The sequence below is a fragment of the Habropoda laboriosa genome, unplaced genomic scaffold (genome assembly GCF_001263275.1).
Source record: "Habropoda laboriosa isolate 0110345459 unplaced genomic scaffold, ASM126327v1 scaffold1577, whole genome shotgun sequence".
Taxonomy (NCBI): Eukaryota; Metazoa; Arthropoda; class Insecta; order Hymenoptera; family Apidae; genus Habropoda; species Habropoda laboriosa.
The window spans coordinates 36638-51855 of NW_017101636.1; the positions used below are offsets into that span (position 1 = coordinate 36638).

At 40.6% G+C, this 15218-nt stretch overlaps 3 protein-coding genes across 3 annotated transcripts; 1 reads left to right on the forward strand and 2 right to left on the reverse strand.

Annotated features, from left to right (window-relative positions):
• The first annotated feature begins 331 nt into the window (after nucleotides 1–331).
• On the forward strand, nucleotides 332–9739 carry LOC108578197 (centrosomal protein of 290 kDa-like). Its single transcript, XM_017941478.1, is given in 24 exon segments — nucleotides 332–511; nucleotides 724–808; nucleotides 929–975; nucleotides 1063–1149; nucleotides 1213–1348; nucleotides 1420–1556; nucleotides 1634–1872; nucleotides 1977–2109; nucleotides 2188–2378; nucleotides 2450–2598; nucleotides 2670–2900; nucleotides 3146–3311; nucleotides 4065–5405; nucleotides 5672–5797; nucleotides 5799–5943; nucleotides 6162–7270; nucleotides 7328–7526; nucleotides 7604–7830; nucleotides 8073–8220; nucleotides 8289–8684; nucleotides 8753–8919; nucleotides 8992–9193; nucleotides 9269–9526; nucleotides 9665–9739. Coding segments are annotated over 24 exon segments (6174 nt in total).
• Nucleotides 9740–10286: 547 nt separating this feature from the next.
• On the reverse strand, nucleotides 10287–12186 carry LOC108578201 (eclosion hormone). Its single transcript, XM_017941483.1, has 3 exons — nucleotides 12164–12186; nucleotides 10629–10727; nucleotides 10287–10453 (listed from the first exon to the last, which is right to left on the reverse strand). Exons 2-3 carry the CDS (start codon nucleotides 10723–10725, stop codon nucleotides 10287–10289), a joined length of 264 nt encoding a protein of 87 aa, XP_017796972.1. The 5' UTR covers nucleotides 10726–10727; nucleotides 12164–12186.
• Nucleotides 12187–12684: 498 nt separating this feature from the next.
• LOC108578198 (cylicin-2-like) lies at nucleotides 12685–14370 on the reverse strand. The gene has a single exon (XM_017941479.1). The coding sequence runs from the start codon at nucleotides 14368–14370 to the stop codon at nucleotides 12685–12687; it is 1686 nt and encodes a 561-aa protein (XP_017796968.1).
• Nucleotides 14371–15218: the final 848 nt, after the last annotated feature.

Sequence of the window (15218 nt, forward strand, 5' to 3'; positions counted from 1 at the left end):
ATACAGGCACTGTGAGTCATGTGTGGCAGAAGTTATTAATAATAAAATCCGTGACGTGTATTTGTTTACAATTTCGAATCTGACGAGAGTGAATTTTCATATCGAATGTTGAAATTTGAAAGATGGAACGTTCAAGATTATTGAAGTTTGAACGTACTTACCATAGTACGATTGCTTTGCAAGCTTAACCGCTAGATGGCAGCACGGAGACTCATAACAGAGTTTCCATGGCAACCAGTGGCAAGCGTCACTGGTAAACGTCAAACAAAGCGATTATTCTGAAATAGTGGGGTTAGATTAGTGTTTAATTGGTGGTAAAAAATCGGGAAAAATGGGACGTATCGATTGGGATCGAATACTGTCCGCGGATCCATCGTCGTTGACTGACGATGACATGGAAGATCTCTATCCCGCAATGATCAGTTGCGACGTCGACGAGATTAGTGATGTACATAACCTACGTACTCTGATGAAACTGTCCCAAGAAATACTGCAATACAAAGACAATCAAGTAAAATTAGTCAGCTAAAATTTTTATTTATACAAACACATCCTTGTAGAACATTTCATTGTTACTCGTACGATTGTTATACTTAATAAAAAGCAGTATGCTTTCTTAGTCTTCTATCGTCACGTACTTCCTATTTCAATTTAGTGGCATATTTAATAGATTAGCAATATTACTGTTTCATCATGATATTATGCAATTTCTTCCCAAAATAGGTAGAATCACTGCTCCTAGAGTGTGGTGAATTAAAACAAACCATTACTTCTTTAAAACCTGAACCTGCTAAGCGTAAAAGAAAAGGTAAAATGCGCGTGCCTCGCTCGAGGCTGCGTTTAATATACGGAAACAATTTTCAATTCTGTTTTGTTAGTGTATTTAAATTAATACATGTTATAAAATCTTTTCTAATTCATACGATAGAGTGGGATACACCCGGTTCTAAGCACGATATCACTGATTTATCCAAAGTAAGATATTCCATAGGTTGTGTAGATTGATTAGCGTAGATACACTTGTAACACATTTTCTGAAATGGTCTATATTGTTATTTCAAGCACGTAGACATGTCTGAGGGTCCTGATTACGACGACGCGTTGCAAGGGAAGAATAAAAAGATCAAAATTCTAATGTCAGAATTAGAGGTGAGTTTTAGGTAGTTAGACTTTTCCTTAGAATGTTTTGTTCGTACTTGCAACACTCTCCAGGCTTTAGAGAAGGACAATTTAATTCTAAAAGAACGACTATCAACATTAACCGAAGAAATGGAAGATGCAACACAAACAATGAACGAAATGACCGAAGAGTTAGGTTCAACTAGAGTTAAATCCGTAGAATACAAAGGTTGTTAAAAAGTAATTCAATTACAATCACACAGGACTCCACAGTCCAACTGAATTAGCGCATTTTTCCAGAGAAAATATCCGACTTAGAACGTGAAAATTCCGCGTTAGTTTCTCAAGTTGAGGAAGTATCAGCTCAGCAGGCGAATAGGGATAAAATGATCGACGAATTTAGCACTGCAATTGATACTCGAATTAACGAATGGAAGGTACATTTTGTTTAAACTAGTTTCGACTGAAATTATACAAACTCTCAGACGTTTTAATACCGTCGAAACTTTCATAGACAATATTAGACGAGAGAGACGCCGAAATTGTGCAGCTGAGGGAAACTTTGTCCCATTCAGTTGTACAATCCGCGGCCTCGGCCAAAGAGCAGAGCAAATCTGAAATTATTCACTTAAACGAGGAAATTGATCGTCGTGACAAAGTCATAGCCGAGTTGAAAACGAAATTATCCGAAGCCACAGACGAGATCAACGAAAGCGCCACTCTTATAGAGAAATTAAAACGAGGCATGCAAAAGTATGTAATTACATCGTTACGTTTAGAAAAAGAAATGAAACATCTCGTTTCGCGAAATCATACTTTATGAAATGTTACATTTCACGAAACGAAATTTCATCCAGGATGGGAAAAGTCGACAAAAAGAAAGAGTACAAAGGTTTGTTAAAAAAGTTGCAAGACGCGGACGAGCAGATATCTAAGCTGCAAATGAAATTGAACGAAGCAGAGGAGGATGCTGAATTGAGAAGCGGCAAAGTCAGTCCGATAGACATTTTCCGTTTGACAAACGCGTCGTTCGTTTTGCTAGATTCTTAAACTGTCTTCCCTATTTAGCTGTGCGAAGTGTTAGGAACGTTGAGAATATACGAGGACGAGAACGAAGGTTTGAGGGACGCGTTGAACGAGATAAAGGAGCTAAAGAGCATTTTAACGGATAAGAACGAGCACATAACAGAGCTGATTAACGTAGTGAACAAATTAGAAATGTTGAACTCGTATCAGGAAATGGAAATCACAACTCTTAGGTAACTATACGCGTGCTGAACTAATCTTTCGAACGTACACAAGGCATTTACCGCGGCGATGTGAACCGTAGAGAAAAATTGGGCATACCAGAGGACGAATCCGTGTCGATTCAGAACGCTCTGGCGAAACGCAAAGGGCTGGAGAGAAATTTGGAGGAACTTTTGCGGCAGAACAAGATGCTCGTCGAGGAGAATTTAGAATTAAAATCAGACGTAAGGGGTGCTAACGAAAGTTTGAAATTTCGCACGTGAAGCGAAGTTTCTTCTTGGATTTCACGTTTCAGATGAGAGTGTTGAAGTACAAGATAAGCAAAACGCCGAAGGAATTCGATTTTTCGGATACCGTCACCGACGGCACAACCGAATTTTTTCATTCTACGAAATTAACGGAGCCTACGTCTAAATTACCGTCGAAAATGAATATTTCCGAGCTGCAGGAGAATGTTCAGTTGGTCGTCGATGAGAACGAAGCACTTAGGACAGGGATGCACGAAATTTTGGACAGTATACGTAACCAAGATGGTGAATTTTCGCTAATTTTAATGGTACTTCAACGATGCACCGATCTTTTCATTTTTCTTTCCACACGAAATTCCTCCTTTCTGTCTCGAATTTTTCCGCCTTTAATTAACACACGTAGTACTTTGTCAGAGACACGAATACTAACACACGTTTGTACATTGTATCAGGTTTTGTCTGTAAGAAAAGAAAACAAGTCGAAATTGCACGTGCAAAGTGGACGCGTAATTAATTGCTTAATATCTCAGGTACAAGTACCGTGGAAATACAGTCTCACACGTTAGAGAGGTTGTTAGAGGCGTTAGATGTGAGACATTTAGCGGGATGGTATCACCCTGCAATGAGATTGCAGGAGCATTTGAACGTTTTGCAGGGCAGTAATGCCGAATTGAGGGGTCAACTGAAACAGTTGAGGTATATTTTTAGTATTCTGCTAGAGAAATCCGCGAAACATCGAGATATCAGTTTTTTCACAATTTCAATTTTTGTCGAAACTTTAATCTTGAGGAGTGAGATTATCGTCAATTGTCAAAATTTTCAGATTGAAATATTTTCAAGATAATAGATAATACTTTGAAAGTTGTTAGGAACAAGGTATTTAATTTTTTTTCGAGATTCTAACTTCGAGGGGTGGAATTACCCTCGATTATCAAAATTTTGTGCTTCGAATATCGTATATAATACTCTGAAAATTATTAGGAACAAGGGATTTCAATTTTCTTTCGAAATTCTAAGTTTCAGAAGTGAAATTATTGTCAATTATCAAAATTTTCAGATTTAAATATTTTCAAGATAATAGATAATACTTTGAAAGTTGTCAGGAACAAGGTATTTAATTTTTTTCGAAATTCTAACTTCGAGGGGTGGAATTACCCTCGATTATCAAAATTTGATGCTTTGAACATTTTGAATATAATATGTAACACTTTGAAAATGATTAGAAACAAGGGATTTTAGTTTTCAGAGGTAGAGTTACCTCAGTTACCATAATTTGGTTGTTCCAATATTTTCTTGCAACAATTTCACCCTTCAAACTTGAAATACGGTAAAGAGAAGAACACTCGTTTCTCGTTTTTGGTAGCTTCGTTAATTCTCGAAATTTCGTGGATTCTTCTAGGCAAGATGAATACTCAGCAGGCAAATGATCATCGTTGCAAATAATTACAGAAAACAATTGCAAAGAAAGGATAACATACTACACGCGCTAGCTCTGAACAAGCACGGCGATCTCGAAAAAATATACATCGACGACTCCGACAGCGAGAAAGTAACGATGTGCCTCTCAGAACTGAAACATGTGCAAGAGGCGTATAAGAACGAGGCAGAGGAATGGGAGAAGCAAAAGGCTTCCCTAACAGACCTCAACGACGAACTGAAAAACGAGGTCGAAAAATTGAAACACCAGCTCGAAGTTTTCGAGGAAAGTGCGAAAATATTGGAAGAAGGCGAAGACGAGATTCGAAGAGCTTTCGTTATGAAAACCAAAGAATACGTGGAAGCTTCCAGCGATGCTTTGGTCGCGAATAGAAAGAACGTAGCGCTTCAACAATTGCTGAACAAAGAAACCACGAAAGCGTATCGCGATCAGAAAGAAGCTGTAAAGAACGAAAGCTACTTAAGAAATTCTCTAGCTGACTCCAGCAAGCACAACAAAGTCCTCGAACGTGAAATCTCAACGGTGCAGAGTAATCTACTCAACTCTGTCAGCTACACCGTTTACAGCGAGTTGAAAGAGAAACACGAAGAGTTGAGCATACGTTTTCGTAATTTGTTGGAGAATGATCTGATACTCGGAACTAACAACGAGGTAGAGAGCCTGAGAAACGAGCTAGAATCGACGAAACGCGAGAAAGATGAGCTTCTGGAACATTCACGAAAAGGAGTTGCTCGCAAAGGCGACGAAGATTTGATGGAACAATTGAAGGAAGCTCAAACGAGGGAGCTATTGGAGAAGCAACGAGCTGATCATGTGACAAGTTTGCACGAGATTTTGCAGGCTCAGTTGACGAAATGCGAGGAGAATATGAAAGAAGTGGTTGCCGCAAAGTCTGAGTTGCAAGAAGAATTGATTGTTTTGCATAGAAGATTGTCGAAGGATGCGCGATTCGAGAAGACCGAGCAGTTGGACGGTAACAAGGTGCAGGAATTGAAGGACAACAACGCTACGCTTCAGATAGAGATTGAGAAGTTGAAGAAGCAGCTGCAGATTACTCGAGAGGAAGCTGAACAGCAGTATTCGCTGAATTCGTTGAAAACATTGGAATTGGACAGTCTTAGGCATCAAATATTGAACTTGCAGGCGGTTAGCGAAGACAAAGCTACGATCTCGAGACTGGACTTCGAGTTGTCTAGTAAAAATTTGTTAGAGATGGAATTGAGCACGCGGAAAGTTAGGCTGGAGAACGAGGTCTCGTGCCTGCAAGAGGAGCTCGACAAATCGAGAACGACCTGCGAGGGATTGCGCGTTTACGTGCAGGATTGTCGGAAACAGTGCGAAAATCGCTGCAGGTGAATGTTTTTTTAGGGAATTACTCGATTTTTCGGGGAATTCGTAAATTTTTCTGGATGCGCTTTAAATTTTAACCTGAATCGCAATTTTTTTTTGCGTGAAAAACCTTTGAATTGTGAAATTAACAAATTTCTCTCGATTGCAAGTTTTATTTTTTTGCATAAATACCCTCGAGATGACCGAATTGTTGAATTCTCGTTTGAAAGATTTATTTTGCGTTTGTATTTTGGGAACGAGTGTTTTGTTAACTAGGATTTCTTTGCAGAATGTACGTAGATATAATAGGATTCCTGCAAAGTCAGTATGCAGGCTCTACTTCCATTAGTGCTTTAGATAGAGTAGCATCACTGTCGATGAAATTAAAAGAGGAGCGTCAGAACATCGATTCCGAAAAATCTTATGCAGCAACAGGAAATGCTAACTAATCGTCTACAAATTGTCGAAAGCTTGAAAGATATACTAGAACAACAGATTGGAAGCAATAGTGTGCAGGATATCATGCAACGCTTTTCAGAATACTCTCAATACACTTTAAATGTACGTGTTTTTACTCAGTTTTCATCAAAATTCATTCTTCCTTCAAATCTTGCACATTTCATTTAATACTTTTCACTTTAATTCCCTCATAAATGTTATTCTTTACGAGTAATAAAATTTCCATCGAACTTTTAAACGTTTTCATTCTTTTCTATCGAATTTTTCGAGTGTAGTTAGAATAAAATTGCTTTGCTGAATTATTGTTAACAATTAACCAGGACTTTAAGTACAAGCGAAAGATAACTCAACTGGAGAACGAGCTACAAATCGCCAACAACAAATTCCTAGAATACGAATCTCTCGTGACTCAAATGGAGCAAGATATGATAGAGATTCAAAAAACATGGAACAGAGGACCAGATCAGCAATCCAAAATTGTCACTAGAAACACTTCAACCAGTCCTCTGTTACTTGAAAACAAGCACACGTCAGCTCAAGCAACTGTAGAGACAAATCCAAGAGAAATACAAACAGATCCTTACACTTGTTGCTTGGATAAAAAGGAAACGAGTGAAATAGAGATTCAAACAATGACTCCGACCAGAGAGAGCGACGAGGAAGATCAGAAGTTGGAAGAAAAAATGAGAGAAGAAGACAAAGAAAAACACTCTGAAAAGGAATCGGAGAAAGAAAAGGACAACGACGAAGAAGAAGCTTCTTTGCTTCGAGAGCAATTGAACCAGGCTCTGAAACTCGCCTCTGAACGATCTTCCACGTTGCTTAAATACGAGTTACAAATATCAGAGTGCCAAGCAAAGGTAGAGACCCTGAAGAAAACCATAGAAACGAAAGATTTGCAGTTAACTAAAAAGGATCTGCAATTAACTCAAAAAGATAAACTGCTCGAAGAGCGCAAGCCTTCGCCTGAACTGCAATTTCCCAGCAACGAGTGCAGCGACAAGCTAGCTTTGAAATCGACGATCAACAGCTTGCAGAAATTGCTTGGCCAAAAAGAAGAAACCATAACTAGATACCAAAATCTACTAAAAGAGGACAGAGACGAACACAGCAAAGCTGCAGCTCGTTTGCAGGAAGAGATCAAGAATTTGCATAGTCGTCTTCAATCCATGCAGAACGAAGCTGAAGAAATTCAGCGGAGAGAAGATTCCAAGAAAGCTGAACCAGAGAAGTTAATCGTGAAACTGCAGGAGTCTGAGTCCATAAATACAATCGTGAAGAATAACGCTATGCAGGTGGAAGAAGTTGCTAGATTGCAGGAAAAGAACTCTATTCTGGAGGCTGATTTGAATATTACCAAGGAATTGAGCGATCGTTGGCATCGTTTGGCCGAGGAGAGACTGAAATACATGGATCGTATGAGGGAGAGGTAAGTTACCGAATTCCTGAAGAAACTGAAGAATTGAAATGCTGAATTTTCACGTAGATTAGAGGAGCAACACAAGAGTGAGCTGGAAAGTTATCGCGGAGAAGTCTCGAAATGGCAAACCGAGGCTGAAATGTTGCGAAAACAATTATCCGAGAATCGTATGTTGGTCACTAAAGGGAACATTTCCTTGATGAAGGAGATGCAGGAAAGGGACGATAAAATTCATCAGCTTAGTTTAGCTTGTCAACAGTTGCAGGTATTACAGGTGCTTGAAAATGATTGGAAATTTGTTGGACGTAATTTGGATAAATTCTTGGTATTTTTGAAACGAAGAACGAGGTCGAGTTAATGGAATCTGCAGCAACAAATCGAACTCGAATGCAACACGCGATAACTCACGGCGAGTCAGAGTTGAGGATTCACGAGATTACGCAGAATCTGAATCGCGATCAATCGCAGCAACACACGGACTCTGTGAGAAAACAGTTGCAGGCGTTGCTGGAAAAGGAGAAAATGTACAAAAACGAGATCACTGATTTGAAGCATCAACTTAGTCGCAGGTATTTTTTCGATAACGGAATAACGAAGGTATAGTTAGTTTTAGCGAGGTATCGTAGGTATAGTTAATACTGTAACTTAAACTTTAAGAGAAAAAAATAGGCGCTAATAAATATGTTGGCAAAATAATGGGTTAAGTAAGTTAACCAAGTAATCACGTGAAGACGAAATTGCAAGAAACCTCAGAGACCCTTTAACCTGTCTTCGTCCCTTTAATTACCCTTTCGAATCGCCTTCGTAATAGATACATGGCCGTGAAGACGCAAGAAAAGAAAGCTTCGCAGCGCGAGACCCAGCTCGAGCGCAAAGTAAAATCTCTGGAAGAAGAGTTGGAAAAAGCTCGAGCTCAATTAGATCGCGAGTATCTAGCTCAGGAGGCAAAAAAGGCCAAGGTACATCGAACACCTCACATCCCATCCCGTGAACATCCACGTAATAATCCTGAAATTCGTCACATTAGACCGCAGAAGAACTTTCGTTGTGGGAGAAGCAGAAGAAGTGGCAACAAACGGCGGAAAAATTGAAGGAGAAGCTGAAAGAGAAGACGGAGGAACACGTGAAATTGCAGTCGAGTTACGACAAACTCAGATCCGTGGTTTCGTGCATGGAGAGAGAGAAATGGTACTTGAAGAGCAAGCTGAAGTTGGAGAACAACGCGATAGCTGGAGGCTTGTCAGCCAGGCCAATGACGAACGCTCAACGAAACGTGATGGAGGAGCTTCAGAAGGAGTGTCAGATTTTACGCGAACGTATCAAAGAGCTGTCTGATAGATTGGAGAACGAGGACAAGGAGAAACTTTTGCTGAAAATCGACGAGCAAAAGAGACGTATCGCTGCTTTAGAGATCGTTTCTCAGGTCAGTTTCTTAGGTTGATGATGTGCTCGTTCGACGATCTTTTTCTCACGTTTGTCGATGTTTCGTAGGGTAACAGTTACGTTGTTACTCAATTAGAGAAGCTAGAAATGACGAAAGATATCATGGAGAAAATGAACTTAGCGCTGGAAGCCGAGAACTTCGAGCTCCGCCTCGAATTGGAAAAGGCGAACGCGGATACGCCAAGATTGAGGGAGAAGGTTGAACATTTAGAAAAGTAGGTTTCTTAGAATTCAACGAAATAATATAGATAACAGGTTTGGTGGTTTATTTTTTAATTCGTACACAGATACATAGAATTACTGAAAATAGAAAAATCGTCTGACTCGACCCCGAGATCGTCGGACAAAGATTTGCAGGATAACGGTTCGAAGAAGTCGGTCTTAGAAATGGAGAAGACAATTTTCACGTTGAAAAGAATCATCGAGAGGCTACAAGTGGAGAACAAACGCCTGAAACTTGGCACGAAAAAGAACAATTTTATCCATCAGGCACGAAATTGTCATATTTTTTCTCTACCTTCTTAGCTGTTCCTGTTAATAATGTCCCGTTAATTTCACGCGTAGGGTAAATTATCAGGTAATCAAAGTGAGAGTATATTGCAAAAGCATTACGAGGAAGCTCAGATACGCGTTGTGGCGTTGGAGACCGATTTACAATTAGCCGAGCAAAGAGTAAACGCGTTAGAAAAGGTTCAGAAGGAGGATGACAACGGCGAGATGAAGGTTTTGAGGGAGCAATTGATCCAGAAATCCGATCTTCTAGACAAAGTGAAACATTTATTATCGAGAGCAGCCGTGAACGAGAAAACTCTTCGGCAACGTGTAAATATACATTTTTATGCGCGTAAGATGTAAACAAAGAGAAATACTCGAGGTTGAGAAAAATACAAACAAACAAATAAAAATACATGTGAGAGAGAGAGAGAGAGCGCAGTGTGACGAAACTTACATAATTTTCAGGTACAGCAACTAGAATCGAGGCAGACATTGTCTACGATACCAGAGTGCCACGTAACGCCTCCCACTCCGGAATAAACAACGTCCGGTGAGTAAAATATTTCGAATGGTTCGTTTGTTCGTTGAAGACAGCAGTAAAACATGCGAACTGGCATTTGCTGTCTGCTATTCTTTTCGTCTGCGACAAATCGAGCAACGCAGAATCTCGTTTCGAGATCCTTTCTTTGCTCCCAAATCAAATTTCTCTCTTTTGGAATGCTTTTCGTAGAAAGCACAAGAATATCTTATTACTAATACTTGGAATAATAAATACGTCTAAGATAAATAATACTCATATGTGAGGTACGAGATCAAATTGTTCCAATTTGTCGCAACTACGATTGTCTCCCTGAGTCGAGACGAAAAATTGATTATAACAAAAGAATTAAGTAATACTCCGCACTTAATAAAAAAAAAGAAAAAAAAAGAAACACTACAACACATCGCGTACATATAGACTAATCACGCCAGGTCCTCTAGCATCAATCAAACTTTCTATTTGCGAATTCAGGCGACACATACTTTTGGCACGTATTACGTATACTTGACGCGAACAGGTAGGAGGAACTTTTACGTCGATTGGCATCTAATAGTCGCTGTCGAGCGCCTGGAGGAATGGTTGAATCGAAACCTCATCCTCGCAGTCGGGGATGAGCTTTCCTTTGTACTTGACGCAGGAATCGGCGCACTTCTGTCCCAGGAAGTACGGGCCGAACATTTTCTTGCACTGGGCGCAGTTTCTGATACATACGCCTGGAACATTAATTATAAACACCTTGTCAAACGTTGAATTCTGGAGAAATCTAACGATCATTGATATGATCATCGTGAGTGTGTAATGGGTACTCAATTGAGATGAATTTTTGTTCGAGTCCCACTGGTAACGAAAGGGTTAATAGATGAGTGTTTCTTTCGAAATGAAATTTACCTATCGCTCGATCGAAGGCTGTCGCTCCCGCAGTGAACATGAACATCATAGCGTAGGCTACGAAGAGCACCAAAATAATGCGGGTTGACATGTTCATGACTGAAACAAACAACGAACAATTACATCGAGTCCTTAATTACCCCTTCTAACACAGCGGCGAGCAACCCTCTTTTTACCCGGCTAAAATTGAAAACTCGATCGATTTTATCATATTCTCTACATCGAAACTTTTCAATCGGGGTCACTTCGAAAACGATCAAAAATGATGATAAATTGCTCTTCACTGTTCAAACATAAGCAACACTTTCACTCGAAACGGGAGATATCAATGGCAGCATCATCGCGAAACTGCGTCTCGGAATACCTAACTCGATCGAAAACAAAAGAACCCAACAGGATCTACGGCATCGGTGAGATAGCTATGCTCGATATCGTTCATCAGCTCTTGCTCTTACGTGATATAAACGAGAGAAAAAACACACAAACAGACACCTGTATCCGATAGAACGCGAGTCCTAGTGAATGTAGAAGCCTAACAGGATACAGTGAGGCAGACTCGTGCTCTAGCCTCTGGCAGGATGCACGGCTCAAAGCCACTTCGACATCGTATTCACTTTCCTCGATTAATTACCGGTCTCGGGCAAGTAGTCGATAAGGAAGACAGAGAGACGAACGTGGCCGAGAGAGACGTGGAATGAAATCCATGAACTTTCAGGGATAACGCGCGAAGTTGCCGAAGTCGTCGAGGCGGTCGAGTGCGTTGGTGGACCGACAGGAACAGAGGCAAGAATCGCGGACGCGACACCGACGCGACGTGTTGCCCACTGTTTTAAATAAGTCCGAAATTATCCTTTCTGTTCCGCAAACAGTCGATATTTAATCGCCCGCGGCTAATCGTCTCTCTCTTGCTCAGGTGTACAGTATGTATACATATATGTATATGTATATGTTGCTCAAGCTTGTCGGCTACATCGGTGGTCACCTTTTTTTTCCCTCTCTCCCTCTCTCTCTCTCTCTCTCTCTCTTTCTCCGTTCTTTTTTTTCTCTTCTTCTTCTTCTTCTTCTTCTTCTCAGTTTCATTATACACATCGTCATTTATAACCGGAATCTCCCGGGATCGTGCTTCCGCGTTCTCCTTAACGGCCACATTGTGAACACATAAAGATAATAAATATGGATGGAAGGTGTCTCTTATCTCTTCGTCTCGCCGTGCTCTCGTCTCCTTCTTCCTTTCGTCCTCTCTCTCCAGGAAGCACTTGAAGATTCAAGACCAAGGATCGACCGAGCAACCGATCGATCGTTGTCTCTGGCCGATGTTAACGCACGATCGATCGTGGAAACGAATGCTAATATCACGGATCAATGGATCAGGATGTGTGCCTTTGGTCTCGTTTGTTTCGGTCCACGGTGAACGTACTTACACGTTCGTAAGGTGTACGAAGATACGGTTCAGGTGGAAATGGATAAACGAGGTGATCGGCTGTACGAAAAGCGAGTTTTCTCTATCGAATCCGGCGTGTACGTGTCGTATTTACCTTGTTGCTGGCGGTTGGATCGAGCCGAGGTTGCTGGAATTGATAAAACCAGACGAATGACACTGAGCACTGTACGATGACGGCCTTATATATCCGTTGAGGCCAGATTCATCCCTCGGACGAGGGAAACCCCGCTGCCTATCTTACCTTAATTCGATTTCTCGATTTCCTGCACTCTTAGTGGGAATTGCTTAAAGAGGACCGAGTTGTCTTTGCTTCTTCTTTCAGGATAGATCGTTGTCGTATCTAATTTGTTTCGTTTTTTCTAAACGTAGAAATTAGATTTAATAAATATATCCAGGAGGTTACTTCTTTATTTCAACATTTTATTTACGAAAAATTCAACAGACATACAATAACGACGTGTGTTTAAACTACATATTTAATCTATAGTATTCACGGACAGAAGACTAGCTTTCAAGATTAACCTAACGTAACATCTCTATCTCTGTTCTCGTGGCAAGCCAAGAATGTCACAGCGAACCAAGAGATCTCGGCAAGATTTCGATGTATTCCTCTCTCTATTTCCTCCTTTCTTGCGCCTCCATGTCGACTCTCTTGCGGGGAGATTTATATTCTAAGGACCAGAAGTTTTTGTAACGGTGTGCTGGATCGTCCTCGTCCAGCCGCGAAACACGGCTTTTCTTGCTCAGGATCGTGGACAATGCGTTGTACACGTCTTCTTTGCGCTTCGTATCCTTCCGATCGCGAGCTTCTTCTTCGATCCTCGCGTTCTTCCGTAGATTTCTAACAGCGTCGTCGGTGAAGTATCTCGATAGAAATTCTTCCTCGTGTTTCGAAGCATCGTTCTCCTCGTCCTTTTTAAACGCGAACTTCGGAAAATCTTCGTTGGAATTTCGCCGATTTTTCGTTTCTTCGTTTCGAGCGATTTTCGCGAGGACGTCGGTGAAATCGCCGGATTCGCGAGATTTTGGTAGATCGTCGAAAGTGTCCGGTGCTTCTATGGAATCCTCTCGCGACTTTACTCGTTCTCTATACGCATTATCACTTTCGGATTCGTTGAAGTCGCCTGGAACTCGCTTCCCGTTCCGTCCGTAATTGGTCCGCGTCTCCTTTTCGAGCAGCTTCAACTTTTTCATTATCGGATCGTCCTTAAGAAATTCGTCTAGATCGAACGGCTTCCTGTACTCGTTTATGTCGAAAATTATGGGCCCCGATTGGCTCTTGGAATCCCCTTGTTGTTCCGTTTCTGCAGAGTCTTCTTCGGAATTTTCTGACGATTTTTGCTCGCTGAAATTGGAACTCGGTCTCTGATTCGATCCTCTCGGTAATTTGTCTTTATCGTTTTCTCCAGATTCGTCGATTTTTGTAGGTTTCAATATCGTCTTGAAGTCTTTCAATACTTCAGATTCACCTGATTTCAAATTGGAAGGTTTCGAGATATTTTTAGCGTCATATTTATTTTTATCTGAAGATTTAGAAGGCTTCTCTGAATTTATCCAAGTTTTCAGATTTGTCACGTCTGAATCAGTTCTTCTATTTAAATTTTGCTCCGAATCGTTCGATAATGTCTCTTTTTTATTTTCTTCAGATTCAGGAGGTTCTTTAGGATCTGTAGATTTTTCTTCATCTACGAATTTCTCTTCTTTTCCAAGACTCGCCTTACGATCATCCTCGTCCAAACTCTCCTCTCTAATGTCAGAATAATCCGGCACGTCGACGTACGGAATTTTATTTGGATCGTACTCTGGGATATCCGAGGACGTCGTGTTCTCCGCATTTTTCTGATGATCCCGTATATTAATATAACTCTTATCCCTTCGTTGCTGCTTAATCGAACTCTGCGACTTATTCATATCCTTAGACGTTTCGTTTCTATACTTCTCGGATCCTGCAGGATCTTTCTTATCATTTTCTCTAATCTTATCTCGATCTTTCAAATTTTTCTCTGTAATTTTGTTCGCATCATCTGCCTTCAAATTTTCTGTATCGTTGCAACTAGGAAAAACCGGGACGTAATTATGTTTCCTCGGTTCGTTCGTGGAAGATTCGACTCTAGCCATTGTTTTCGCCAGATCGAACCCATTCATCGTGCTTTCTGAATCGATATTTCCATTTAATTGTTTTTGTTGCTCCTCGTAGCTAAGATTCGGATGACGATAGAACTTCTCTGACGGAGGAACTTGTTCCACGAAGCCTACGTAATCCAAGTTTTTGTCTAAGGAACGCCTGAAACGTTCGACCATAGTCCCTTTCTGTTGATTATTCAATGTCTCAAGTATTTCGACCGTTCCTTCACCTGTTTCTCCATTCGACAACTCGCCGTTTGATAAAATTATACTTTCAGCAACGAGATTCGAATTCTCGTTTATGTAATTTAAGAATTCGATAGGAACTGGAGGAATGAAATTTATTCCGATGTCAGAATCTTCGTTTACCTTTACGAATTCGTTCTGGGTGTTTCCTGTCTCCAGTGGAGGACTCCATTCGGTTAAAAACGAATCGATTTGTCCGGCGTACGTAGCGGATGTTTCAGCGTTCTGAAAATTTCGATCTCCGTTATCCTAACTTTAATCCTTGAGAATCGCGGAATTACTGTGTTTTGCGAGATTAATGGAAACTCGTGGCACGTGTACGTTAACACGTTCTGTGACGCGGGGATATTGCAGGTTTCAGCGGAAGATTGAAAGGAAGTTAAAGAGTCGCGTTGAAATATTTAGAAAAAGTGTCGATAGAATTGAACTTTTGATAATTTAATCTTCCTTTGTGTAGACGAGAGTTGATTAAAAAGTACCCGGAGTGTGTGTGGAACTCGGTATCTCATAAGTGTTTTACCTTCGCGATTTTTCAAATTCCAATTTTTGACGAAACTCAGTCACTTCATTTCTTACTCGGTATACACACTTCCCTCGATTCTGTGTGACTTATTTTCTCTTTTTAAACGACTCTAAAAACAAAGGAAAATTCACGAAAGAAATTTCTAAAAATTCCCACAAAGAGTGTCTTCAAACGTGTAAAAGGCGTTCTTCAGCGAGACTGTTTCACGACACCATTCCGAGTACTTTTTTTTTTTCACCAAACCTCGTATTCGACG

Coding starts and splice junctions, on each gene's coding strand:
- LOC108578201 (XM_017941483.1), bottom strand. CDS start 10,725: ATGAACATGTCAACCCGCATTATTTTGGTGCTCTTCGTAGCCTACGCT. Junction 10,454..10,628: donor AGCCTTCGATCGAGCGATAG/GTAAATTTCATT, acceptor TTAATGTTCCAG/GCGTATGTATCAGAAACTGC.
- LOC108578198 (XM_017941479.1), bottom strand. CDS start 14,370: ATGGTCGAACGTTTCAGGCGTTCCTTAGACAAAAACTTGGATTACGTA.